The 24,832-nt window shown below is 47.5% G+C and overlaps 2 protein-coding genes across 3 annotated transcripts in view; one reads left to right on the forward strand and one right to left on the reverse strand.

Moving 5' to 3' along the window:
- Positions 1-11,709: 11,709 nt before the first annotated feature.
- On the forward strand, positions 11,710-24,821 carry SLC22A31 (solute carrier family 22 member 31). Its single transcript, XM_083165202.1, has 9 exons — positions 11,710-12,500; positions 17,399-17,502; positions 18,509-18,663; positions 19,856-20,024; positions 20,517-20,662; positions 20,776-20,884; positions 21,142-21,350; positions 21,435-21,546; positions 23,095-24,821. The coding sequence occupies exons 1-9, from the start codon at positions 12,228-12,230 to the stop codon at positions 23,474-23,476; spliced, it is 1,659 nt and encodes a 552-aa protein (XP_083021328.1). The 5' UTR covers positions 11,710-12,227; the 3' UTR covers positions 23,477-24,821.
- CDH15 (cadherin 15) overlaps positions 23,596-24,832 on the reverse strand; it is a 52,015-nt gene continuing 50,778 nt past the window's right edge. For both annotated transcript variants that reach the window (XM_083165201.1, XM_083165200.1), the window contains exons 13-14: positions 24,575-24,739; positions 23,596-24,491 (exon numbers count right to left, since the gene is read on the reverse strand). In XM_083165201.1, the coding sequence (XP_083021327.1) occupies positions 24,291-24,491; positions 24,575-24,739 (366 nt within the window). In that variant the 3' untranslated portion in view covers positions 23,596-24,290. The remainder of the gene's footprint in view (positions 24,492-24,574; positions 24,740-24,832) is intronic.

Consider the following 24,832-nt stretch of genomic DNA (forward strand, 5'->3'; position numbering starts at 1 on the left):
TATTGTGTTGGCAGTGCTGGTGCTGCCTTGGCACTACGCTGCCTTTTTTTGCGGTTCAATCATTCAGCTGTATACAAGTTCCTGCAGAATACACAAATACAAAATGTTATTTTCTACAATTGCATGTACAGAGATAAGGCCAGAAATTCTGTTGTCCCTCAGAGATAATGTTCGTAAATAAATGAAACAAAAAAAAATTCCATTGTTTGTGCATTTTTCTCCGACAGCTGTGTGTGGAAAGGAGTACTATACTAGTAGTAGTGTTGGGAGAGAGACAACTGAACTGTCAGTTTGTAGGCACACTGACAGCGATGTGATCTGCACGGGGAGAATTCTGACATAGGGGGGGTGTCAGTGCTGTGGTCAAATACAAGGGTAGGCACTTCCCAGCATGCCCTGCCACAACTTTGCAGTAACAGGATGTTGCTGTTCATTCCCAACATCAGCAGGAGTGCTACTACAGGTTGTGTATTTCTGTCCTGGAAGCGCAATGCACAGATGGATGTGGCACATGCTCATTAGCCTGCCAGTGTCCGTTCTAAGCAACCAGTAACAGTGGAGGAATGCTCAAAGGCCTGCAGAAGTTTTGGTTAGTGTCCGTGTGTAATGTTCTAGAGCCCCATGTGTGATACTGCAAATGCCAGCTTGTCAGATGACAGAGCTTGCAAGGTATACTGGGACTTGTAGTTTCATAAACAATGGAACGCAACAGGCTGTCCGAGCTGGATGTAGAGATTTCCTGCTGCCTCCTGAGCGGAGAGATCGCACCATATCCCCTCTACTGGTGAAAAGGGGGAATTATCCTTTTCAACCCCAGGATTATTAGACTGTTGGAATATTCATAACTGGTGTTTCCGAAGTACTTGCATGCTACGCACGTGGGATGGGGGCACTTGAGACGGTAAAAAATCTAGGGGTAGATTTATTAAGCTCGGTGAAGTGATCAAGTGTCTGGTTTTTATCACCGGCCAATCAGCTCCTACCTGTGGTTTTTTTTTTTTTTTTTTTTTTCAAACCAAGCCTGTAACTTCACAGTTAGGAGCTGATTGGCCGGTGATACAAACCAGACACTTTATCGCTTCACCCAGCTTAATAAATCTGCCTACTAGTTTCATATGAAAGGCGCATAAACAAAAATGCCGACGGTTACCGGGACTGTAAAGAAAGAGCCTTCCTTATAAAGGTGCCCATACACAGTGCGTTTTTACCGTGCGATGCACGCTCCCGCGGGCATCTCATTGCACAGTACAAAAAGTTTGTGCTGCACATACTTTTTGTACTGCCCTGGCATCGCACACAAAATGTGTTGCGATGCGATTCCAGCCCAGTGTATGGGCGCCTTAAGGAATTGCTAAACCTACCTAGAGTCTGAAAATAAAGTAAGTATCGGTACTCTTTACCTAGAACGCCGCCCATCGCATGTACATCGCATGACATTATAATGGCATGCAATCGATGCGATGCCCGCGATTTCACATAGAAATGCATTTTAAAATGTAAATCGCGTCGGTCGCATCGCATGCGACCAAAAAATTGCATGCAATGCGACCGACGCGATTACTGCGCTTTTACATAGGGAACAATGTTAAATGGCCCAATTGACCCGATTTTACATAGGGAACAATGTTAAATGGCCCACAGACCCCAAATAGCCACCCTGAAGTGTGAAATGGGCCCCCCAATTGTTAACGCCACCCCACGATCAACGTCAACTCGAAGCGTAGCGAGCCCGCGAGGGGCGGCGGTACGCGTCCTCCGACCTTTTCATACCCCCACTATCCACGTCGGCGTGGAGTTGAGAATAGAAAGTGTGGCGAGGGGACGCGGATACCTGTGGAGGTATCCGCGTCCCCTCGCTGCGCTCGCCACACTTTCTATTCTCACCTCCACACTGACGTGGATAGTGGGGGTATGAAAAGGTCGGAGGACGTGTACCGCCGCCCCTCGCGGGGTCGCTGCGCTCGCCACGCTTCGGGTTGACGTTGATCGTGGGGTGGCGTTAACAATTGGGGGGGCCATTTCACACTTGAGGGTGGCTATTTGGTGTCTGTGGGCCATTTAACATTGTTCCCTATGTAAAATCGGGTCAATCCAAATCTTGGGCGCCATTCTAGGTAAAGAGTACCGAAGTATCTTTCTGTAATATGCGCTATTTTAATGCGTGAGCTTACATTTAGCGTACAAATCCTCTACATTTACACCCACATGATGCAGTCATTAAACGTCATGTGCACCATATACTTGTAAAGTGTTCACTAACTGCCGAGCAACAACGGCAGACTTACATATCAATGTATGCTCCTCCCATCCGACAGTGCTGCCCCCCCCCCCCCCTTTAAACAACCTTATTTCAAGAACCTCATCTTCCAGTACTCAAACTCGCAGCATCTCTTCCACATTCAACTCCCCTTCTGCCCGTGAATTTGCCAAAAACTTCACATCTAAAACGGATTGAGGGCATCACATGCCACCAGACCTTTAGCACTCTGTCCCCCACTTTCCCAGCCTGGTCCTCGCCATCCCTCTTACTAACAGACTCCTTTTTTTCAAGTCATGGCCCTCATCCCATAAACAAACCCCCCCCCCCCCCCTTCCTCCTCTTTCACTGCACCTCTCCTTCCTGTTCTCCTTATCTTTTCAACCTCCTCAATATTTACCTCAGCAGGTGCGGTCCCCTCTATTCAAGCATGCACTCTTCTCCACCACTCTTAAACTGCCCTTAGGCTAACACTCTACAACTATGGATCTCTCTTTCCGTCTACCTTTTTACCTCCAACCTCCTTGAGCCTATTGTAAAACAGTGGTTCCCAACCCTGGTCCTCAAGTACCCCCAACAGTGCATGTTTTCCAGGTCACCCAGCAGGTGCACTCATTATTCAGACACATTTTAAAAGATGCACAGGTGGAGCTAATTATGTCACCTGTGATTCTGTGTGGAGACCTGGAAAACATGCACTGTTGGGGTCCTTGAGGACCAGGGTTGGGAACCATTGTTGTAAGTAAATAAAAAAATCACAAAAGCATGTCGGCCTTTTGACCTATGAATGTTCGCATATTCTACTTAACCTGATTTAAAAGGCAGCTGGCAATGCTCACGCAGGATGTGAGTGTTTCTGTGCCGCCTCCTACTAGAAATCTATCCGTGGATTCTGACGTCTGTCTTTGTTGTACACTCCAAGAACACGCGTGTGCCAACGGAAATAGCGGCATTTCCTCTGCAATTGTTTCAGTGTTTGGAGACTTCATGTTATTTCTATAGACACTCACAGAAACGTGCTCCATACAAGCAGTAAAGAAGAGACCTCCTACCACACTTTACAGCTGCTCTACAGCCTATGCAATAGGTTTCACTGCCCTCGTATAGAGCAGCCCTCTGGGGGCCCGCTAGTATAGGATACATAGTGAATAGCCATAGTTAACCCTGTAGCTGGGGAAGGTTTTCTTGCCCCTATACTGAGGGCGTTTTTCTTCCAAGTTGCGCTAGTGACATTTTAACATCAATATTAATTTTTGCAGCATCCAAAAAATGATACTTTTGGATGTCTTCAGGAAAAGCATTCTATACATCTGCTCATTCTATACACATCAAATGTAACCAAAATGTTTGTTTATAATCCAGATTAAATAGCAACAGAGGTGCGCTACTTTGCTGTTCTCTAGAAGGGAATATAAATGCAGTTTCCTGGTAAAACAGGTCACAACTAAAGGCCTGGCAGTGATCTATCTCCTGGAACAGCCCTGGGTGGATGCAGTCCTATTAAGCTGAAATACTCGTTACACAAGTCAGTTCTCAATTAAAGGGCAGCGGTTGACTCTTGTGGGAGCTATTTTCAGCCCTGGACTGAACATTTGCATCTGCGGAGCTCTTCACTCAGGGTGCCTGGTGTTCCCATAGACTGCGCCCCCCGCCCTTATCTTATGCAGCACAAACCTCTTTCCAACTGGACTCCTCACTAAACATGTAACCAGCTCAAGGATACTGCTGCACCATCCCAGCACGTAGTAACAGACTCCCTACAGCCTCTCCAGATACTGCCTTATGTAGAATTGGATCGGAACGAGCAAATTCGGCCCCGTTCCGAATCGTGCAAGCTAAATCAACCCTGATTAACTTCTGTGTGCCAGTCCTTTATGCTATGCCTCCAATGTTTGCACACCCTGTCAGCATCAACCTAGGCAGTGTGCCAAGGTGGCCGCCTGGGATGATTTCTCAGTGGACAGGATTTACTTCCGGTGGATGTATCCATGCAGGGTACATCATACTACAATTGTCCCTGTTCCCATATGTGTCCTTTTTAAGAGTTCTCTCCTACAGTGTAACCTCCGTAGAATACCCACTATGCCTGCCTCACCTGGTGCGCTCATGGTTGGGATGACCAATGCATGGACCGGACTGTGAAGTAGCATTTGGATGCTGCACACTCCCATTTTGTGTCCTCTCCTCTAGGCAGAACCTATTCCACCCAGGGTAATCCTTTGTAGTGTGCACAACATGGCTGCCTCACCTGGTACCTTTTGTGGGTGGAATATATAACCCATGGAAGATATTACCCGAAATGTCTGCATTACACTTATTGTGCGCTCTGGGTTTTGTTTTACTTCTGTATTACTGTATCGCGCAATTCTTTGTACTATGCGCTTTGTTTTTTATGCCTGCGAAGTCTTGCTGGAGAAAGAGCGGCCTCATCTGCTGGACAAGCAGCGGCTTACACAGATCCCTAAAGATCTATGGATGTGACCCTGGTGACAATACCACAATTACACCTCTGACACACACAAATTTTGTCACCATAGCAACATATAAACCGCCGATCATTTAACAACTGTCTTGGCCCTGTATATTATCAAGCGCTGAACCGCAATTTCTTGAATAGCCCGGACTCCATAGTAAAAGATGGCTGCAAGAGCAGTAGCCATTCTGTCTTCACCTGGAACAAGGGCAGAATGCTACAGAGGTGGCATAGCATCAGGTCTTGCCCCTGTAGGTACCAATTATTTTATTGGCGATCAGATCCAATCATGGCCCATTGAGGGTGCCCTGCAAACATTTCATTAACGTCACACAATGGGCCTGATTCAGTAAGGCTCGCTTAGTAGCGAGCCCTGAAAGCCACCTGGCCGAACATACGCCGCCCCTCACCAAATCCCATTGGTAACATGCGAGGAGATAACCATCAAATGATTTCTCTCCCCTTCGGAAATAAAAATCATCGGTGTCCGCCGAAGAGGGGGGTGGTCACTGACGTCATGTGATGTCAGCCGGCAAGCATCGGCCTGCCCGCGTTCCCAGGGGAATGCCCAGCATTTTCATGGGGATGCCCTTAAAACGCTGGTCGTTCCCCTTATGTCACCCCCTGCACACCCCCTTCCTTCCCCTACCTGCACGAACAACTCTGTGACATACTCGCCGAAGGCGTTAACACAGAGGTGCTGCGCATGTGCAGACCCCGCACCAAATTTGGCCCCGTCCCATCAGTTTTGAATCACCCCCAATGTGCCAGATCCAGTACCCCACAATCGTGTCATTACCTCAGTCATGGCTGTAAATATGGGTGTGCGAGCTGTAGGGATGGTCATCAACCATCGATGATTATAAATCATCGGTGGTTTATGGCCGATGTGGAATAGTTTTGACATCGATGGGGAGAACCAGATGGTTTCCCACCATCGATGTCAGGCTTAACTGAATCGTTTGGTTTTTATTTTTTCATTAAGGGGCTGGGACACAGAGCATAGCTCCGCCCCAAACACCTCCGAAGCCCCGCCTCACAGGCCAATCTTTCAAAGCAAATGGATGACCATCGATGGTCACCCATTGCATACTTATACACCATCGATGGCCTGTTGCACTTTTGCCAACGATGGCCATCCCTAGCGAGCTGCTGTCAACCAAAGCACAGGTCCCTGGGGTGACCCAATTAATGGGTTTAGTGGGCCGGAATGGCACAGGGCAGTATAGAGTTCTGTTCCGGCTCTGGCCTCAGTACCAATGATTATAACAGATCCTGGAGTAGTAATAGATCACAATATATATTTATTATAACGTTTACATCAACAGGAAACCTATCTCTATAACTAAGTGATGTTCCCATGATTAAATAACCACTATGAGAAATCCGAATTTTGCAGTTAATTACAAATCCCCCAAGCCATTGAAGATCATAATTAAATGATGGCTACTAGTGTTACAGAATGTTCTATTTCTGCTTCTTTCAGTGTTTAATGTAGAAGCCCCATGATCAGCGTGAGAACGGCCATTCTGCGTGTTAAGAGTTCTATAGATTCAGTGTTGGGTCTTATCATTATCAGAAAACACACTCTTTTCATTCTTTACAAGTGCAGTATAAGTACCTCACTTTACATGTATGTTTGTCAATGTGTGTCCTAATATTTTTAACCCCTTAAACCTTTTCACTAACAATAAGGTGGGACACTACCCATAAACGAACATGGATAAAGTTTCCCCTGATCTTTTAATGGAATAATTAATAAAGTATGTTTTATTAAATGAAAAAATATATATTTTTAGGAGTGCATCCATAGTGTAAATCTTTCTTTTTTCTTCATATATTGTATCCAACCTTGCCCGGATAGCAACCCCGCTACATGAAATTCCTCCTAAATCCTCTAAATAAGTGGGATTTAAACTAATTCGCGTGCGGATTATCATCTCCCCTCTCTCCGTTTCCCCTTTGAGATTGCATTATCGGAGTAGAAATTGTTCTATTCTTCAAATACACTGTACCAGAGACAGCCTTGTTTGCAAGTTATGAGATTTGCTGAGTTTGTGGAGCCAACAGGGGTAAGATTGACTTTAGGGTTTGAAGCTGATATACAAGATATAAGGTCTAACGGACAAGAAATGAGCAGTTATATTTGTAAACAAAGACACATAATGTTATTAAGTGGAAGTAATGCTTACCGTCCGCACCTAGGGTAGATGAAATAACAGCAGAAACCCCTTCATTCCATGTTGTAATTATGATAGATCTGCATGTATTTCTATGTTCCTCTGGTTGGCTGCCTACCCTTCAATCTCCCATGAGCCCACAGTGTGAATTAGCAGTGGCTTCCCATTGGAAGTGCTTTCTGCTCAACACTTGGCCACAAGCACACTCTGGGGTAGCCAACCCTAGTCCTCGAGAGCTACCAACAGTGCATGTTTTGCAGGTCTCCTCACAGAATCACATGTGAGCTAATTAGCTCCATCTGTGGATCTTTTAAAATGTGTCAGTGATTAATGAGTGCAGCTGTGCAGCAGCTAGGTTGTCTGGAAAATGTGAACTGTTGGTAGCTCTCGAGGGCTAGGGTTGGCTACTACTGCTCTACACCCTTGATGGCTAACCTTGACACTTCAGCTGTTGTTGAACTATCCTTCCCAGCATGCTCTGCTACAGTTTTGCTATTTGACCATGCTAAAACTGATGCAGGGCATGCTGGGATGTGTAGTTTCAGAACAGCTGGAGGGCCATAGTTTGACACCACTGCTCTATACAGATAGAAACCGCTATTATGCAGTTGTTTTAGGAGAAGAAAATGAACAGTTTGCATATTCTTAAGGTACCCAAAGGGTACCTTAAGAACCCCCTCAAACGGCAGGACTGCATATGATACTCTGTAATCAGAGGCATACCTACATAGTCGTAAGCCTCATAGCAAAAGTTTGTAAGGGCCCTCTATTTAGCAACTGATGGTGATAAATGTATGTAAAACATATTAGACAGCAAAGATGGCCCCCTTCAGCTCTGGGCCGCATAGCAGCTGCACCCCTTGCACCTATGGTAGTAACGCCCTTGCTTTGTATGCAGTGCTATTGTATATGATGTATCATATGCGATCTCAGCCAAGCTATATATCTATAGTGCAGCACGTGGGATGTTCAGGTTCCGATGCGATGCTCACGGGACCGCACATCGCATCAGAACCTGATATCAAACACATGTGACTGACACTTTTCATCTGGTTTCTCGTCCCCTACAGTATGTGCACATTTAGTTCTGTTTCCTTCTCATAAACTCAAGAGTGTAGAATAATCCACAAGTATTACAGTTGATACAATTTAAGTATTTAAACAAACAACAATATAAGTACACTTGTGATTTCCCCTGTGTACACTTGTGCAATCCAGTCCTTTTGTGTGCTGAGTACTACATGTAGCAACAATATTCCATTATGTGATTGGGCCTACACACAGAGCCATTTCAGGGCATTTTCTTTGCAATCTGAATCAAGGTGCCCATATACAGTGCGATGATAGCACCCGTTATGGGCTAAATCGCATCGCAACGCATGCGTTTTGCATGCTATGTGAGGGCAGTACAAAAAGTATGTACAACACATACTATTTGTACTGTGCAATGAGATGCCCGCAGGAGCGCACATCGCACCGTGTATGGGCACCTTCAGTTTGACTAGATCGCTTGTGTACAGGCAATAGTGATGCGCTCCGAACAAGATCCAGCATGCATTGCTGTGTGCTGAGCGATCTAGCATCACTCAGCAGTGTTCCCCTGTGTGCAGACCCCATAACACTTACTGAAAATATCTGAGGTTGAGGCTAATAAAGGCACCTGGTATATACTGGGTGGCATGGTCTGGCATGCTGGTGGTTGTTATAGTGGTTGTTGTAAAATGCGATTTCTGTTTCTAATGGGGCCTACACGCGGGGAGATGGTACTAGTGTGCTGAGCGACCTAGTTAAGCTCAGATCACTCAGCGATGCACCAACGATGTGTGCTGAGGGATCTGCCACTGCCAGTGTTCTCAATAGAAAGAATACGGGCGATGACTAAAGTTATACTGCATGCAGTATAACTCTAGTCAGGAGATAGTGACGCACACAGCGATTTGTACTAGGGATGGCCATCATTGCGTTTGCCATCGATGGCAAAAGTGCAACTGACCATCGATAGTGCATAAATATTCAATGGACGACCATCAATGTTTTTAAATATCGATGGTCATCCATTTTCTTTGATTGATTGGCCTGTAAGCCAATCAAAATGCGGGGGCCGGGACTTCGCGGGTGCCGGGGGCGGAGCTATGCTCCGTGTCCCGACACTTTGGGAAAAAGGCAAAAACGAAACTATTCGTTTAAGCTTGACATCGATGGTGGGAAACCATCTGGTTCTCCCCCATCAATGTCAAAACTATTCAACATCGGCCATAAACCATCGATGATTTCTAATCATCGATGGTCGATGGCCATCCCTAATTTGTACTTAATTTCTAAGCGATCTAGTCAGATCACTTAGAAAATAGGCAAATATCGCCACATGTGTAGGCCCAGTAAGATTCCTAATGCTCTAGACCAGTGTTTGACTATAATTAATCTGAGTTGGCCCTGGACCATCAACCCAGAGCCCACCTATAAGTGCCTCAAGGTACCCCAGGATGCCACCTCACCCCGTTGGAGAACCACTCAAATGTCTCTTGGGTGCCTGATCTGCCCATCTCTATAGACAGGGCAATATGCCAATGTTTGTTCCAGAGCCGGACACCAGTTTGTTTGTTTTTTCCTGTGCTTCTCATGCCCAACATCACCAGGTGTAGTGGTGCAGTGCAGCTAAATGTGACTGAAGTACTGGGCGCAACCTGAAAAGTGACACTTGGCACATTTCTGCTCACCAGGAAGCAGTGCGCAGAGGTGTGTGTACCGCAGCTATTCAGTGCATGAATGAAGAAACAATTGAATTGCTCCATCGGCATCCATTCGTCAGTGCCGCCAGGGGAAAACAACTGAATGGCCCCACAGACCAGTGGTTCTAAAGCTCGGTCCTCAGGACCCCCACACAGTTCATGTTTTCCACATCACCTGGCAGGTGCAGATCCATAGGTGGAGCTAATTATTTCACTTGATTCTGTGAGGAGACCTGCAAAACATGCACTGTGTGGGTTCCTGAGGCCATAGACCTGGGGGTAGCCAACCCTAGTCCTCGAGAGCTACCAACAGTGCATGTTTTGCAGGTCTCCTCACAGAATCACAAGTGAGCTAATTAGCTCCATCTGTGTATCTATTTTAAAATGTGTGATTAATGAGTGCAGCTGTGCAGCAGCTAGGTTGTCTGGAAAATGTGAACTGTTGGTAGCTCTCGAGGGCTAGGGTTGGCTACCACTGCCATAGACTAACTGGGCCATAGACTAACTTACCTTGCGAGCTAGGCAGATACTTACCCTGAAAGCTGCAGCAGAGATGTATTAGTAGATCCTCATACAGAGAGATTTACATTTAGTGGAGGGGTATGTTCATCTTTTATTCTTGTATATTCGGTTCATTTTGATTCCAATGTAAGCAGTATTTAGTAGCATTGGGCAGCACAACCTGTACTGTAAATACAAGCTCTGCCATACATAGCATGTTCCTGTCTGTTCCAGTTATTAGCACAAACAATGGAGTCTACAACCGTGTCAGCACATTACACATGTTGGTCTGAGAGGGCTGGAGAGAGATGGGCTGGGATAAGGAATGTGAGGGCAGGTGCCGGGCAGTGTGGTTATCACAGCACTATGCCACACAGCAGAGCTACTGGTACACTCTGCCATGTACACCATATGGGGCTCCTGTAAACGGCAGGCATCACTATTAACCCAGGACTATGCCACACTGCCGTGTACATCTGGCATGAGGCTCCTGTGAGTGACAGGCATCGCTATTAAACCAGGACTATGCCACTCACAGGAGCCTCATGCCAGGTGTACACGGTAAAAAAAACGGCAAAATAACGTGTACAAAGTGCAGTCTGAAAGGGGCATAACATAACAGATTTTTCAGACTCCTTGAATTACTGACTGAGATTAGAAAAGTCCTCAGCCTGATGGTCAGTAACATGGAGTCACGACCCCATGCTGAGCAGTTCAGGACTCAGAGTTTGAGAACCGCTGCACTAGGAAATAGCCTAACTTTAATAAATGGCCTAAATCAAAGTGGATTAAGGGTCGTTTAACCCACTAAGAAATAGCCTAGTTTTATTCAATAGGCTAAATCAATGTGAATAAACGGACCTGTCCTTTAGCCCAGTGGTTCTTAACCTCAGTCCTCAAGGACCCCCAACAGTGCACGTTTTCCGGGTCTCCACACACAATCAAAGGCATCTCCTGTCACGATTTCCGCGGGAACGTCCCGATATTCGGGAACGTTCCCGCGTCCCGCCCAGGGCCGCCATTGTCCTGCGGTGGGGGGGACAGTTGGGAGCCCCCCCAGCTTGCCGAGAATAGACGCTGTGCGCATGCGCACAGCATCTATTCAGCGCCGACGAGCGGCGAAAACGGGGGCGTGGCCGGAGTTCGCGTCACCCCGTGAGGCCACGCCCCCTTTTCTCGAGGCCGCGCCCCTTTTCGGGAGCGCGCGCGGCTTCGCCGCGTGAACGTCCCGACCTCCCAACTTCAAAAGTTGGGAGGTATGTCAAAGGGGAAATAATTAGCTCCACCTGTTATTTTTTAATATGTGTCAGTGAATAATGAGTGCACCTGCCGGGTGACCTGGAAAACGTGCACTGTTGGGGGTCCTTGCGGACTGAGGTTGAGAACCACTGTTTAGCTAGGATATTTTAGCCTATTTGTATTGAGTGGGCTAAATCACAGTGGCTGGAGGGACAAGGTCCTTTAGCCCACTAGAAAATAGACTCAACCCTCTGCCCACCCCGGGGCCGGTGCATGGTGGCGGCATGGTAGCAGCTAGTTCCCCTTCGCCGTAAGGACCTGGGGAGGAGAGGGGGCGGGAGAGGGGGCGGGAGAGGGGGCGGGAGAGGAGGAGCAAGGTCAGAACAAGACAACTTTTTTTTGAGCCGACATGTGCCGACAGGCGGTATTTCATGCCCTACCATCCACTAGGGCGTGGAGGAGGTTATTAAAGCTGTGGCGAGCGAAGCGAGCCACCGTGCCCGAAGCATTGCGAGCGAAGCGAGCTATGCGAGGGTCCATTTGGGTCCCTTCTTCTGAACTTGCTCCTCCTCTCCCTGCCTCATCTCCTCCCCAGGTCCTTACGGTGAAGGGGAACTAGTTTCAACCGTGGCGGCATCAGCAGCACGCCACTCAGCCCACCCCGGGGCCGGTGCACGGTGGCACTCACTGGCAGCAGCAGTGATGATGTCTCGGTCCCGCCCTTTCTCCTCCCCCGACCGCCTCCTCTCCCCCTCAGTCAGTCTCTCACAGAGACACAGAGACTAGAGTCTCCGGGTCCTCCCGCGTCCGTCGTCTCCAGTCCACCGTTCCCGGGGCCGCTCATCCACATGGACTTTGACGAGCGAGTGTGGCCCTTGGCGGGCGGCTTCGGGCGTTACACCCGGCTGGTGGCCGGCGCCGCCTGGCTGCCCAATGTCTTCGTGGCTCTGGGGTTCTTCTCGGAGAACCTGTACACCGCCATTCCGGAGCATCAGTGCCCAGGGGGCCCCGCACACACCGGGGTCCCGTGTACTGACAACAGCACCGGGGACAACAGCAGCTGCCCCGGGGACCTGCGGTATCAGTCCCAGGGATGGCTGGAGAATACTATCGTCACCCAGGTGAGGGGGGCAAAGGCATGGGCATGTGGTAGAGAAGGGGTAATGCCAGGGACAGCTGGTGGGGAAGGAGCAATGCCAGGGGGCATGTGGAAGAGAAGGGGCAATGCCACGGACAGCTGCTGGGGAAGGGGCAATGCCAGGGGGCATGTGGAAGAGAAGGGGCAATGGTAGAGGGCATGTGGTAGAGAGAGGGCAATGCCAGGGGGTATGTGGAAGAGAAGGGGCAATGCCAGGGACAACTGTTGGAGAAGGAGCATGTGGAAGAGAAGGGGCAATGACAGGTGCAGCTACTTGAATGGTCAATACCAGGGGCAGCTGTCAGGGAAAGAGCAATGCCAGGGACACCTGCTGGAGAAGGTGCAATGCCAGGGGCAGCTGGTGGAGCAAGGGAAATGCCAGTGACAGCTGGCAGATATGGGGAGATGCCAAGGGCATGTGGTAGAGAGCGTTGCAAGGGAGAGCTGGCAGAGCAGGGGTAATGCCAGGGGCAGCTGGTGTGGCATGAATTATAGCCTTCTCTAGTTCCATGCCAGTGGCTGTGGGGCGAGGCTGCACATAATGCCATGTATCTTACACCCTCTCTCTCCCCAGCAGTACTGTCCTATTAGTCCTTAATTTATTAGATGATATTTCACAATTAACTTTCTCAGTATGTGTATGTTCTAGGAATTGGGCTCATTATGTTTAGCTAATATATGGGGGTGAGGATTGTGCACCCGGACAGACGTATTCTTCATGTAGATTGTAGTCCTGGAGCATCACACTGGTTATTGATCCACGCTGTGTTGCCTGTGTTTGGCCTACCTACACACTTATATACATGTCATACTGTGCAGCTTACATGTTTCACTAGGAAAAATCTAGTTTTATGTTAAAGTTAGCGTTGATGTGCAACTGTCTGTTTCCCACAATTAGTCATTACAAGAGGTGATACTACACATTGCATGTAATCAGCGGTTCTTAACCTCGGTGCTCAAGTACCCCCAACAACCATGCACATTTTCCAGGGCTCCACGCAGAATTACAGGTGAAATAATTTGATCCACTTGCGATCTTTTAATATGTGTCAGTGAGTAATGAGTGCACCTGTGCTCTTGCCGGGTGATCTGGAATACATCTACTGTTGGGGGTACGAAAACCACTGATCTAAACTACTGCATGGAATGAGACTTCCCCCAGTGTTAGAACCGTGTATTTTCTTTTAATAAAGGGCAAGAGGGCATTTAGAATAATATTTATTTCAACTAAATTGAAGGTTGCGCTGACCTCAATCTTTTTGCTTGAGTCACGGGTGTATGTGTTATAGGCAGCTACTGTAATTATTGGTTCTGTGTGATATACCTTAAAAATCACAAAACCATCATAGTTTGATAATAGAGGAGGCAGCAGGGTGTTGAGGTTTATACTTACCCTCCTCCGGCCCTGGCACCGCGTTGATCGCTGCGATCCACGGTGACTTCCCGGCAGTCGCATTCAGTCCCCCTGCTCCGGCACTCGCCGCGGACACTTGTACGTAATTCAGTGTAGTGCCGTTGTCGGCGCATCACATGGTTTCCCTGCTCCCCCAGCGGCACTATGCTAATTGCGTACAGTGTCCGTGGCGAGTGCCGGAGCAGGGGGACTGATTGCGACTGCCGGGGAGTCACTGTGGATTGCGGGGATCGACATGGTGCCCAGGCCGGAGGAGGGTAAGTATAGACCAGCCATTTTACCCCCACTATCCACGTCATACCCCCAGTATCCACGTCGGCATGGAGTTGATTTTATAAAGTGTGGCAAGCAGACGCGTATCCGCGTCCCCCCCGCGGGGCTCGCCATGCTTCGAGCTCGATGGCTAGCTGCACTTTATAAAATCAACTCCACGTCGACGTGGATAGTGGGGATATTAAGCATTATGTATTTTTAGGGCTCCAGAGCCACTTACGTAGTTTACGTAGCCAGCATAGTGCTGTAATGGTATTCTCAATACACCACTACGTAATGGGCGCCCTGATAATACACAAGTACCATTGTTTCTAAAGACCCTCATACACTTGTGCATGGCATCACATGCGATACCTTGGCAAATACCCATATGACAGTTCCTTGTGGCAGCCATGACTCTGGTGCAGATGCATCAGATTGGAATCTGAGATAAATCACATACGATATGGCACTTTTCACATTATTTATTGGCCCGATGGGTCATAATCAAGTGAAAAATGGCCCTCACTGGTTCTCAAAGTCGGTCCTTGTAACCTCACACAGTGCATGTTTTGCAGGTCTCCTCACAGAATCAAGTGAAACAAATCGCTCCACCTGTGGATCTTTTAAAATGTCTCTGTCAGCAATGAGTGCACCTGTCAGGTGACTTGGAAAACGTGAACTGTGTGGGGTCCTGGGGACTGACTATGAGAACTACTGGTCTAGTGTGTACACCATACTTGCCTACCTGACCCTCTCCATGAGGGAGAAAATGCTCTGTTCCTGGACTTTCCTGGTAACGTAGGATTGCTATCACCATCACCTTTGGTGAAACACCTTTCTTATCAATTACCTAGCTCCCCACAGGTGCTGGCAATCCTACATTACCAGGGAAGTCCAGGAACAGAGCATTTTCTCCCTCATGGAGAGGGTCAGGTAGGCAAGTATGGTGTACAGTACACACTATATTGTTAATGATGTGCACTCCCGCATGTTGTTAGCGAGAGCCATGATGTGGGATGCACAGATTTATATCTGTAATGTGGCGGGTGATTTACTACACGAGACGGCTCAGTGAGTGATTTATTGGATATTTAAAGTAATTTTGCAGTGTAGTAAATTCCACTTTACTAGTTACCTGCCCGTAAAATAACGGAACAACTCTACAGTAATGTCAGCGTTTGTGCGTGCCCAAATAGTGCAACACATCAGTTGCTCCGTCAGCTCCATCTAGTGGCCGCTGGTGTGCGCAACAATTAAATTCCCCTCAGAGGTGAGGACAACGTTAGCCTTTTATCATATAGGACTTTTTATTGTTAATCTTGTATATATGACTGGGATCAAAATTCTGTTAAAAATCATATTTCTGCCCAATCCATGTAAAATTGCCAGTAATCTCTAATAAAGCCCTAAGGCAGGCATGTCCAAACTGTGGCCCTCCAGCTGTTGTGAAACTACACATCCCAGCATGCATTGCCATAGATTTAGCATTCCCTAATAGCAAAACTGTGGCAAAGCATGATGGGACTTGTAGTTCCGCAACAGCTGGAGGGCCGCAGGTTGTACATGGTGTCTGTTTATCAGTAATCGCATGCTTGCAGTGCAATCTGGACACGGTATTAGAGCAGATTATCAAGGCACAGTGCCAGGGACTCCTAAAGGAACCCGTCCCTGCCATGTGCCTAAGCGGTATTGGGACTTCTGGGCATGCACAGTCCTGCTGCCACTGCCAGGGAGGGTTCTGAGGGAGCCCTTTGCCGACTAATTATGCCCATGCGCTATTGATAGATGGGCCCCTAAGTGACTTCTGGGTATTATGGACACAGGTATTTATATAGTGCACACACTACATGGGTTAGTGCACGTGGTATGCAGTGTAGTGCATATGGCGACACAGCAGTATTGGTGAGTACAGGTGGGGTCTGCCATTGCCCCTGGATCTATTGGTGTCTATATTTCTCTCTCATGTCAAAATCTGGCTACATTGGGCAGCAGCAGTCACGATGGTGTCACTCGGAGCAGCACAGATGGCTGCCAGCAGGGGGCATGCCCCACAATGCCTTGGCATCACTTTGTTTTGCTATAGTTTGCTTCCTGCCACAGCTGATAAATAGATGAGATGATGTTTATTCTTCCCCTGTGCTGAGCGGAGACGGCCTGGGGCTGCTGAGGTGTGTACTAAATGCCACGTGTTCTAGAGCTGTCTGTGTACCTGCTCACAGCCTCCTCTCTCATGTGATGTTCCCTGTGAAGGGCGTTTGCAAATCAGGTGAATCTCTGGCTTCACCGGGTCACTAATGCCAGCGTGCGTGTTGTTACATGCGACGTTCAGTATTATATATACAGAGAGGTTTCAGGAATATCTGTGAGCACTGCAGTTGAAAAGAATAAAAGTGTAATCTTGGTGAAGTATGTTTCTAAAACAGGGCTTACCTATTGGAGACACTACAGGGAGCCTTTCTAGAGCTCATCGTTGCCCACTTCCATGTCAGACTGCTGGCTAGTAGGAAAAGAATACAAAGAATGTGTTCATCCTAGAACCATGCATCTTCCAAAACCCATGCAGGTCCTCTTCCCTGCCTGCGGTGTCGCTCTCTGCTGTGGTGCTTCTAGCACAGGTCTGGTCTGCGGATCAGTGCAGAAATACAGACCACAATGCGCTAGAAGCACCGCAGCAGAGAACGACAGGCAGGGAAGAGAACCTGCACTGACTTTTATTCTGCCCCCAGATCTCTGAATTCAGGGCGGGCGCTAACATCATGTGACATCAGCCACCCACCCCAATCAGGAATCGCCACGTCTGCATTTGCAGAGGAACGCCTAGAATTTTTATGGCGACACCCATAAAACGCTGGGCGTTCCTCCTGCTCCAGCTCCCTGCCTGCCTCCTTCCTTCCTTGAGGGAGTGTCCCTGCGAGCCGGTTGCTCCCACAAACCGCAAACACCAGTAATGGGTCTGAATCGGCCTCACAGTGTCAGTTTTTACTGCTGTGTGAGTGGCCAGAGCTTACATGCGCAAATCAATGAGAGCGATGGCATTTGTGTGTGACAAAGCTATGACTCCATGGGTGTGACTGCTTTCTCTCACATTTTGTGCGTATTCTGTTTTGGATTGTAAGCTCTTGTACCAAGTGGCCACTGTGACTTGTGCAACAATTCAAATCTGTTCATACTGCTCCATACTGTTCTTATTGGTGATGTTACTCTCTCTCCAGTGGGACCTGGTCTGTGGTAATGAGTGGAAGGTGCCTCTGGAGCAAATCTGCAATCTGATGGGCTGGCTGTTTGGTTTCATCCTATTCGGGTGTATATGCGACAGGTGAGAAGAAAGGAAACGCTCCTATTCCTGGGAACTCGTCACGGGTCAAGTGTTTTTTTTCTGCCTTCAAGTTCTATGTTAATGTCATCAGGAATATAGGACCAGATGGTTCAAGCTTCAAAAAGTGATAAAGTCGAGAGTGATAAGCAACCAGCCAATCAGCTCCTACCTCCCATGTTACAGGCTGGGTTTGAAAAAATGACAAGTAGGAGCTGATTGGCTGTCTGTTTATCACTTTTTGAAGCTTGATACTTGATCTGCCTCTTATTCCCTGAGATACAATGAACCCTACTATATGCCTGTGAAAGTCTGTCCCGCATTCCTAATCCCACGACTAAATTCCTCCCTGTTACGGCCCATTTATCATTTCAAATTTTTCATCTTAATCCCTGAAAACACCTGAGTTGCGAGGTAACCACAAATATGTAGTATCCCCTGTATGGATGACTGAGGGACCAAGCTGTTATCTTCAATACCTGCTATGGTCCCGCCATTCTTGCCTGCAGCCTATGGGGGATGTGATGCTGCGATACACACCCAATCCTGCTCGCGCCATTACCATGACCTGAAGATGGTGTTGGCCCGTCGTAGCCCATGCGTTACAGATGGCATAACTAGGTGGCAGAAGCTTTCTACAGAACTCTCCAGGTGTGATCCGCAGGGCCGCACAGTAATTCTGCTGCCACTCCAAGCACATCGCAGTGCCCGGCTCCGTCTCTCGCCCATGTCCCTGCAATCTTCATACATCTGCCCAATGTATGGGCATCCAACAATATTGTACACACAATACATGTCAGATCTTAGTTATTGCATACAGTAACACAGCAGATCTCCATGAAGTTTTGACATACCCATGATGGTGTAATCGCTGCAGCTCCTGTTTTGCTAGAAGTGATTTACACCCGCAGAACACAAACATGTATCACGCTGACATGTATGTACACAGTAGAAGTGTTTGAATTGTGAGCAATGTTTAAGCCCTCACAGGACTGTCTGTGTCTTGCAGATTTGGGCGCCGCAGTGCGTTTATTGCTGCGCTGATCGTGGCGCTGCCTCTGGGCCTGGTCCTGAGCTTCTCTCCCGGGTACTTCAGCTTCCTGTCCATCCGAGCCGGCTTCGGAGCAGCACTGGCAGGAATCTTCCTGTCTTTCTACATAGCAAGTGAGTGCGACAGGGCAGGAGAGATCTAAGCCAGACTTCCAGCAGGATCTGGCCTCTCTTCCCCTCCCCATGGTGTCTGCCGCTGTTTGCTCTGGGTGGTTGCTGTGTTTGCTGAAACTTTCTGAACGAGATGTGAAAGTGGAGGGTGGGGCAGGGTAAGAGCCACCATACTAATCCTGGAATACATGCTGGATAATGCACTCGCGGCAATTCTTGCTTGAAATAAATCCACCAGACTGTGGTCTTTCTTAGTTCCAGTGTATTTATTTCAAGCAAGAAATCCCGTGAGTGCTGCCCGCCCGTGAGGTTTTATTAGTTGGAGACAGGAGTCTTTAAGGAGGGCAAGAATACTGCAGGCAGCTTCTATTCAGCCTGAGCTGATAACAGAGAACAGTAGCATGCACTCTTCAACATGAAATGTTAATACAGTGAGAAATGCCTCGTGTTCTGTCCAGGGATGGAAACCATTACAGCATATCTGTGAATATTAATTATAGCTTCGCTCTGTAATGCAATTAGTATATTTGTAATGTGCATTACCCAGCCCACTTCTGCCTACATGGGTGTTGCTCCTATTGGTAGTGCACCCAATGCAGAAAATACATTTACTGTAGTGAGTTATACTGTCTGACATTTCCTTAGCTGTCGGATGATTTCAGGGAAAGCCTTCTTAGTCAGTGATCGAGAACCTTGGCACTCCAGCTGTTGTTGAACTCCGGGATGCCCTGCAACAGTTTTAGCATGGCCAAATAGCAAAACTGTTGCAGGGCATCCTGGGATATGTAGTTCAGCAACAGCTGGAGTGCCAAGGTTCTCTGTCACTAGTATAGACCTGACACCTAACATCTCTGTTCCCTTCCTGCGGGCGTATTTGTGCACCTCACTGCGCACAGCAACACCCAAATGCAGAACATAAGCATTTAGTGTGTGCAGTAAATTAGTTTCTTGGTTTTCAGCCAGGGCTCAGGTGGTCTGTAATCCTATCAATATACTCTGTCCTGTACTGTAGTCATTTAAGTGCCCTCATTGGCTCCTCCTCTGCTATTATTTTTCTGTCATATCCAACTCTCTTTCTTATTACAAGCTGGAGCTGGATGTAAGTGCCTCAGGTAAGTAACACTGGCGCCCTCTATCTGTTCCCAGCCATTACTGCACTATATAACCCACTGAAAATGGCTTTTTCTCCCTTAAGGGTTGGAGCTTTGCCCCCCTGGTCACCGGCTAATGATAACAATGATCGGGGGACTGTTCTGGCTGGGGGGTGAGCTGCTGCTTCCTGGCTTGGCTGTTCTGTGCTTGGACTGGAAAATCCTACAAGGAGCAATAACTGGAATTTTATTATTACTAGGAGGCTATTGGTGGTAAGTGACAGTACTCTTACCCCAGTAATCTGTCTGGCGTTCAGCCCCTCTGCATACTAGTTATCTTTATAGTCTTGTAGCTGATGATGATGATGATGATGATGATATAGCTATAGAGGTCCTTATTCTGTATCACTCGCAAAGACAAATTCCTTCTCAAGTGGACAAAACCATGTGCACTGCAGGGGGGGGGGGGGGGGGGCAGATGTAACTTGTGCAGAGAGAGTTAGATTTAGGTGGGGGTTTTACTTCAAAGTTAGATCTATACTGCAGTGCAAAAATAAAGCAGTCAGTATTTTCCCTGCACAGAAACAAAATAACTCTCTCAAATCTAACTCTCTCTGCACATCTGCATCTGCCCCACCTGCAGTGCACATGGTTTTGTCCATTTGAGAAGGAATTTGCCTTTGAGAGTGAACCAGAGTAAGGGCCATAGTATGTATTCATTGATTGGCAGTTTACACCCTTTGTTGCATTATATTTCTCATGCAGCAGCAGATTGCTGTTCCCAGAGTCTCCTCGCTGGCTCCTGGCCACTCAGCAGTTGAGTCGGTGTAAGTCTGAGCTGTGCCTGTTCTCTAAAGCAAACGGTATAGACCTGGGGGAGAATATCGCTGACCGGGACAGTCTGTTCACAGGTAAGTGCCTTTGGCTGTATACAGACCATCATAGCAGGTAACATACCACCGCAGCTAATGTGAATAGTTATAGAGAACATTAGATGTTCCTTATTGCATTCCCTTTCTTACAGAAATTGACTCATTTTGGGAGGTTTTCCCCCGACCTCGTTATTACAGCCTCTGCAGCATCTTTGGGACCCGTCTTATTTGGCGAAACACGTTGATCCTCGGATTTTCTGCGTAAGTTCCTCCCTACAAATCTCCAACATCTCCTGTTCAGTCTCCTTCAGCAGAATATTAGTCTGAGCAGGTGCACACATGTGTTTGGTTATTACAGCCCGGTGGTGTGACTTGTGCTGTCTGTATAATCTATATGTGTTGTATGTATGTGTGTGGGTATATATCAATATCATATTAGCGCTGGTCTCTACATGTGGTTTCTTGCGTTACTTTTATATACTCCAATAATCGCCTCTTTTCCAACCCCTCCCCTGCAGGTTCATTGGCTGCGGGATCAGGCCGTGCTTTGCCCGGAATCTCATGGTTCTAGGTGGCTCCGTCCCATATTTCCTGCAGATTGGTAGCGAATTCCTTGCTTGCATCTTCCTCTGCATCACTGTGAACCACTGGGGTCGCCGAGCCGTTCTGCTGATCTGCACCATACTGACTGGGTTCTGCTCTCTCCTGCTCCTGGCCCTCACACAGTGTACGCCTCCCTCACCCCCAGCTAGCCAGCCCATGTCCTTCCCCTAACCTCTTCCTCAGTAACAGACCTCTCTCTTCCCATCAGACCTCTTTAATGGAGCCTCTGTTGCCATTTCTGTGCTGGGTTCCTTCTGCTGCCACGCTATGGTGATGTTAAGCATCTTCTACGCCAGTGAGGTGTTGCCGACAGTAATCCGGTGAGTAGGTTTTGCCTTCCGCTGTAGCGTATCGTCACCTAAGTGATGCACCTTCATATCATATACAGATGTCAGAGCTCAGCTTCCAAACTATTCAGGGGAATAGCATGCCGGCAGGTGTGTACTACTGGTGGTTACGTTCTCACAGACGTTCCACAGCTAGTTGTGTGGCCACATATGTATAATAGTATAGCCGCTAACTGTGTACAGATAACTCATTAGTAAAAAATATTTATTTTGATTAAATATTGGAAAATTATTCACCTCCTATATAACTTACCTTCAAAGTTGGTGTACCTCTCGCTTACACACAGTGGAGGCATGGAGGGTGATTCACTTTGGCTCAATAAGTAACATACATTTGCAGCTTACCAAGCAGTCAGACGCCGTCCGTGTGAATGATTGCACCACCTGTTCACAAATACAAGTCAGCCTAGACTGACTTTTATTTGCGAGCACCTGGACGCAGACGAGGTGGGCGGCTGACGTCCTGTAAAAGTGAGCCACTTGCACCGAGCAGGCTTCGGCAATGCTGCGGTCACATGTCCCCATGCTCCAGCCCCCTGTCCGCACCGCTGTGTGCGAACATCTCAGAGTGTATTACTCGCCGAAGGCGCTTGCACGTGCGTATTTTTGCTGATACAAATGTGCAAACCCGCATCATCGGAGTGCGCTGTGAATTTGTCTCCTTACGAGCTAATCTGAATCAGTGTTATGGTGGGCTGTGTAACGATTTAGGAGATAGTAGCTCCTCAATATTGTTAGGTGCTGTGGAAGCCTTTGGGGCACCAAATAAACCATAATAATAATTTGGCAGTAATCCGACGTCGGTCACATTCTGTGGCCAGGCCGCAGAGTACTTGGCTCTGCCATATGTATTAAGGTGCCCATACACATTACAATTATTGTATACAATATTGCATCTCATCGCATCTCGGTTTTGCGATGAGATCTAGTACAAAAGTGCAAAACCGAGATGCGATATTGTATACAATAATTGTAACGTGTATGGGCACCTTAAGTGTTCACTCTAAGATTTTTTTAGGGCAGTGTGCTGACCACCTGATAGGGCACCTTTTTGAATAGAAACATAAAAAAAACTTATATAAAAAAATTGCACACTGCAGTAGGATTACACCCATTAAACATTGTCATACTCTGTTGACCCATTACATATTCTGTCGTAATGACAATTACACATTATGGCACACACTGTAGTGCCTCTTACACATGATACCACACACACCATGATGGCACACCAAAAGTTCTCAGTGGCATGTCAGCGCGGCGGAGGGGGGGGAGGTGATTAGCGTAAGGGCGCACAGCGCCACACACAAAACGGAAAGGGTGCATTTTGAGGTTTTAAAAAATGGACAGGGTGCGGCACCCTGCAAAAGAAGCTTAGAGGGAACACTAATGTATGATACTAAGTCTACACTGCCACTTATGTGCTTGTTAATATTAGATCTTATTCATGGTGTTCTGACATGAGCATCACCACCTCTATGATGATATGTGTATATCATATACTATATTTCACCCTTCTAGGGGTTCTGGCCTGGGAACAATTCTGGGAATCAGTATGATCGGCCGGGCTGCCTTCCCAATCATTGTCCTGCAGCAGAAGTCTGGTTTCTTCCTGCACCATGTCGTCCTTTCCTCCTTCTGCATCCTGTCAGTCCTCAGCCTCCTCCTCCTTCCAGAGACCAAGAGAAAGAGTCTTCCGGACACTCTGAGACAAGGAGACAGCTTGCGCCGGCCGCCTCTTCTCCTGCAACCTACCCAGGATTCAATGCCATTACTTTACAATGGCAAAGCCCGTGCTGATTACAACCCAGACAGCTATGCCCGACTAGCCAGCTCCACCAAGAAGATGATCAGAACAGGTTCCAAATCTGGGGAAGAGAACAAAGCTCTCACCATGGAATAAACGGACAACAGCTGACTGAATGAACCACATACCTGGCAATGGGTACAGGGAAATCTAAAAGGGAACATTGTGCCTTCCAGCTGTGAAATTAGCGGACCAAAATATTCATTTGACTCAAAGACAACTTTAATTACATGTATAAAATGTGGAATTATCAGAGAGTGAAGTGACTCTGGACCTTTTCCATTAAGCCTTATATTTTAATTATCCCAGGAACCACATGCTCAAGAATCCACTTAGTTTCCACTCCATTCCTTCATGATGGATAATTCTATCCTGAATCCATTCCACTAAAACCATCTCCATCAAAACCACCATCTGTCTGCCCTATTCTATCACATTGTCCACCCAAGTCCGAGCTATAACATCCAAAGCCTTCTACTGCAAGGTGGACAACCGACCTTTCCTTCACTGTCAAGTCCATTTGTCTACATCCCGCCACATCCTTTCTGTCTTCTCTACACATGATTGTCCCGCTACCGCTCACAAATTTGAAAAACATTTTTAGGTCTCGTATCTACTGTAAACTTTTTTGTTTAAAACGTGGATTGTCCTCTTCCTGTCCATGCAGAAGTACAGTATATTTCCCACCAGCTGTCTCTTTCTGATTGTGTTGTAGCTATCTCAGCAATACGTAAAAATCGGACATTACTGAACTCGGCATGGATATATACACAGAGATTGTTGTGGAACGTCTTCACCCAGGCTTCTAGCAATCATTGTTCCCTAATAGATCAACTTAGGGCAAGTTTCCAGTTCCAGCATAGGAAAGAGGTTTAAAGTCATGAGAATCTTTGTCCTAGTCCTGGTAAAGTCACTGGTGGCCGTACATGTCTGCTAGCCGACGGAAGCGGGGCCCCCAGTCTTGTAAATAGTCATAATCATGGTCGTCATCACCCTCGCTAGATAGTATGGAGCTCAGGGTCCCAGCCACAGAGCCTTCTCCTTCGTAATCATAAATTAGTGCTGTGTCGTATGGGGGGACACTGGGATCGGAATCTGCAGCTTGTAGACCCTGTGAGAAGACAAGGAAATGTTGGTTATCAACCACTAATGGGGGCACCCCAGAAAGGAGAGATTCAAAACCCAATTACTCACGTCTTGTATGAAGTCTCCAATGTCTGAAGGACGGTCAGTAGGTCTACGGGGGTAGCGGGGAAGTGTCTGGCTGTAGGGGGCGTCTCTCCGGATTGGGGGCTTTAGGCGTGGTGATGGCGGCACAGCCATGGCTGGGTTCCTGAGGCGATTCATATCATAGGCATCCTGTGTGACACAGACACAATATTGTTACTGTCTTCCGCAAAATAAAGTATGGGTGCTCCATAAGGGCAACGGGGAGATAATGTGTAACTTCTG

Source organism: Crinia signifera, chromosome 11 (genome assembly GCF_055691185.1).
Source record: "Crinia signifera chromosome 11, ASM5569118v1, whole genome shotgun sequence".
Classification (NCBI taxonomy): Eukaryota; Metazoa; Chordata; class Amphibia; order Anura; family Myobatrachidae; genus Crinia; species Crinia signifera.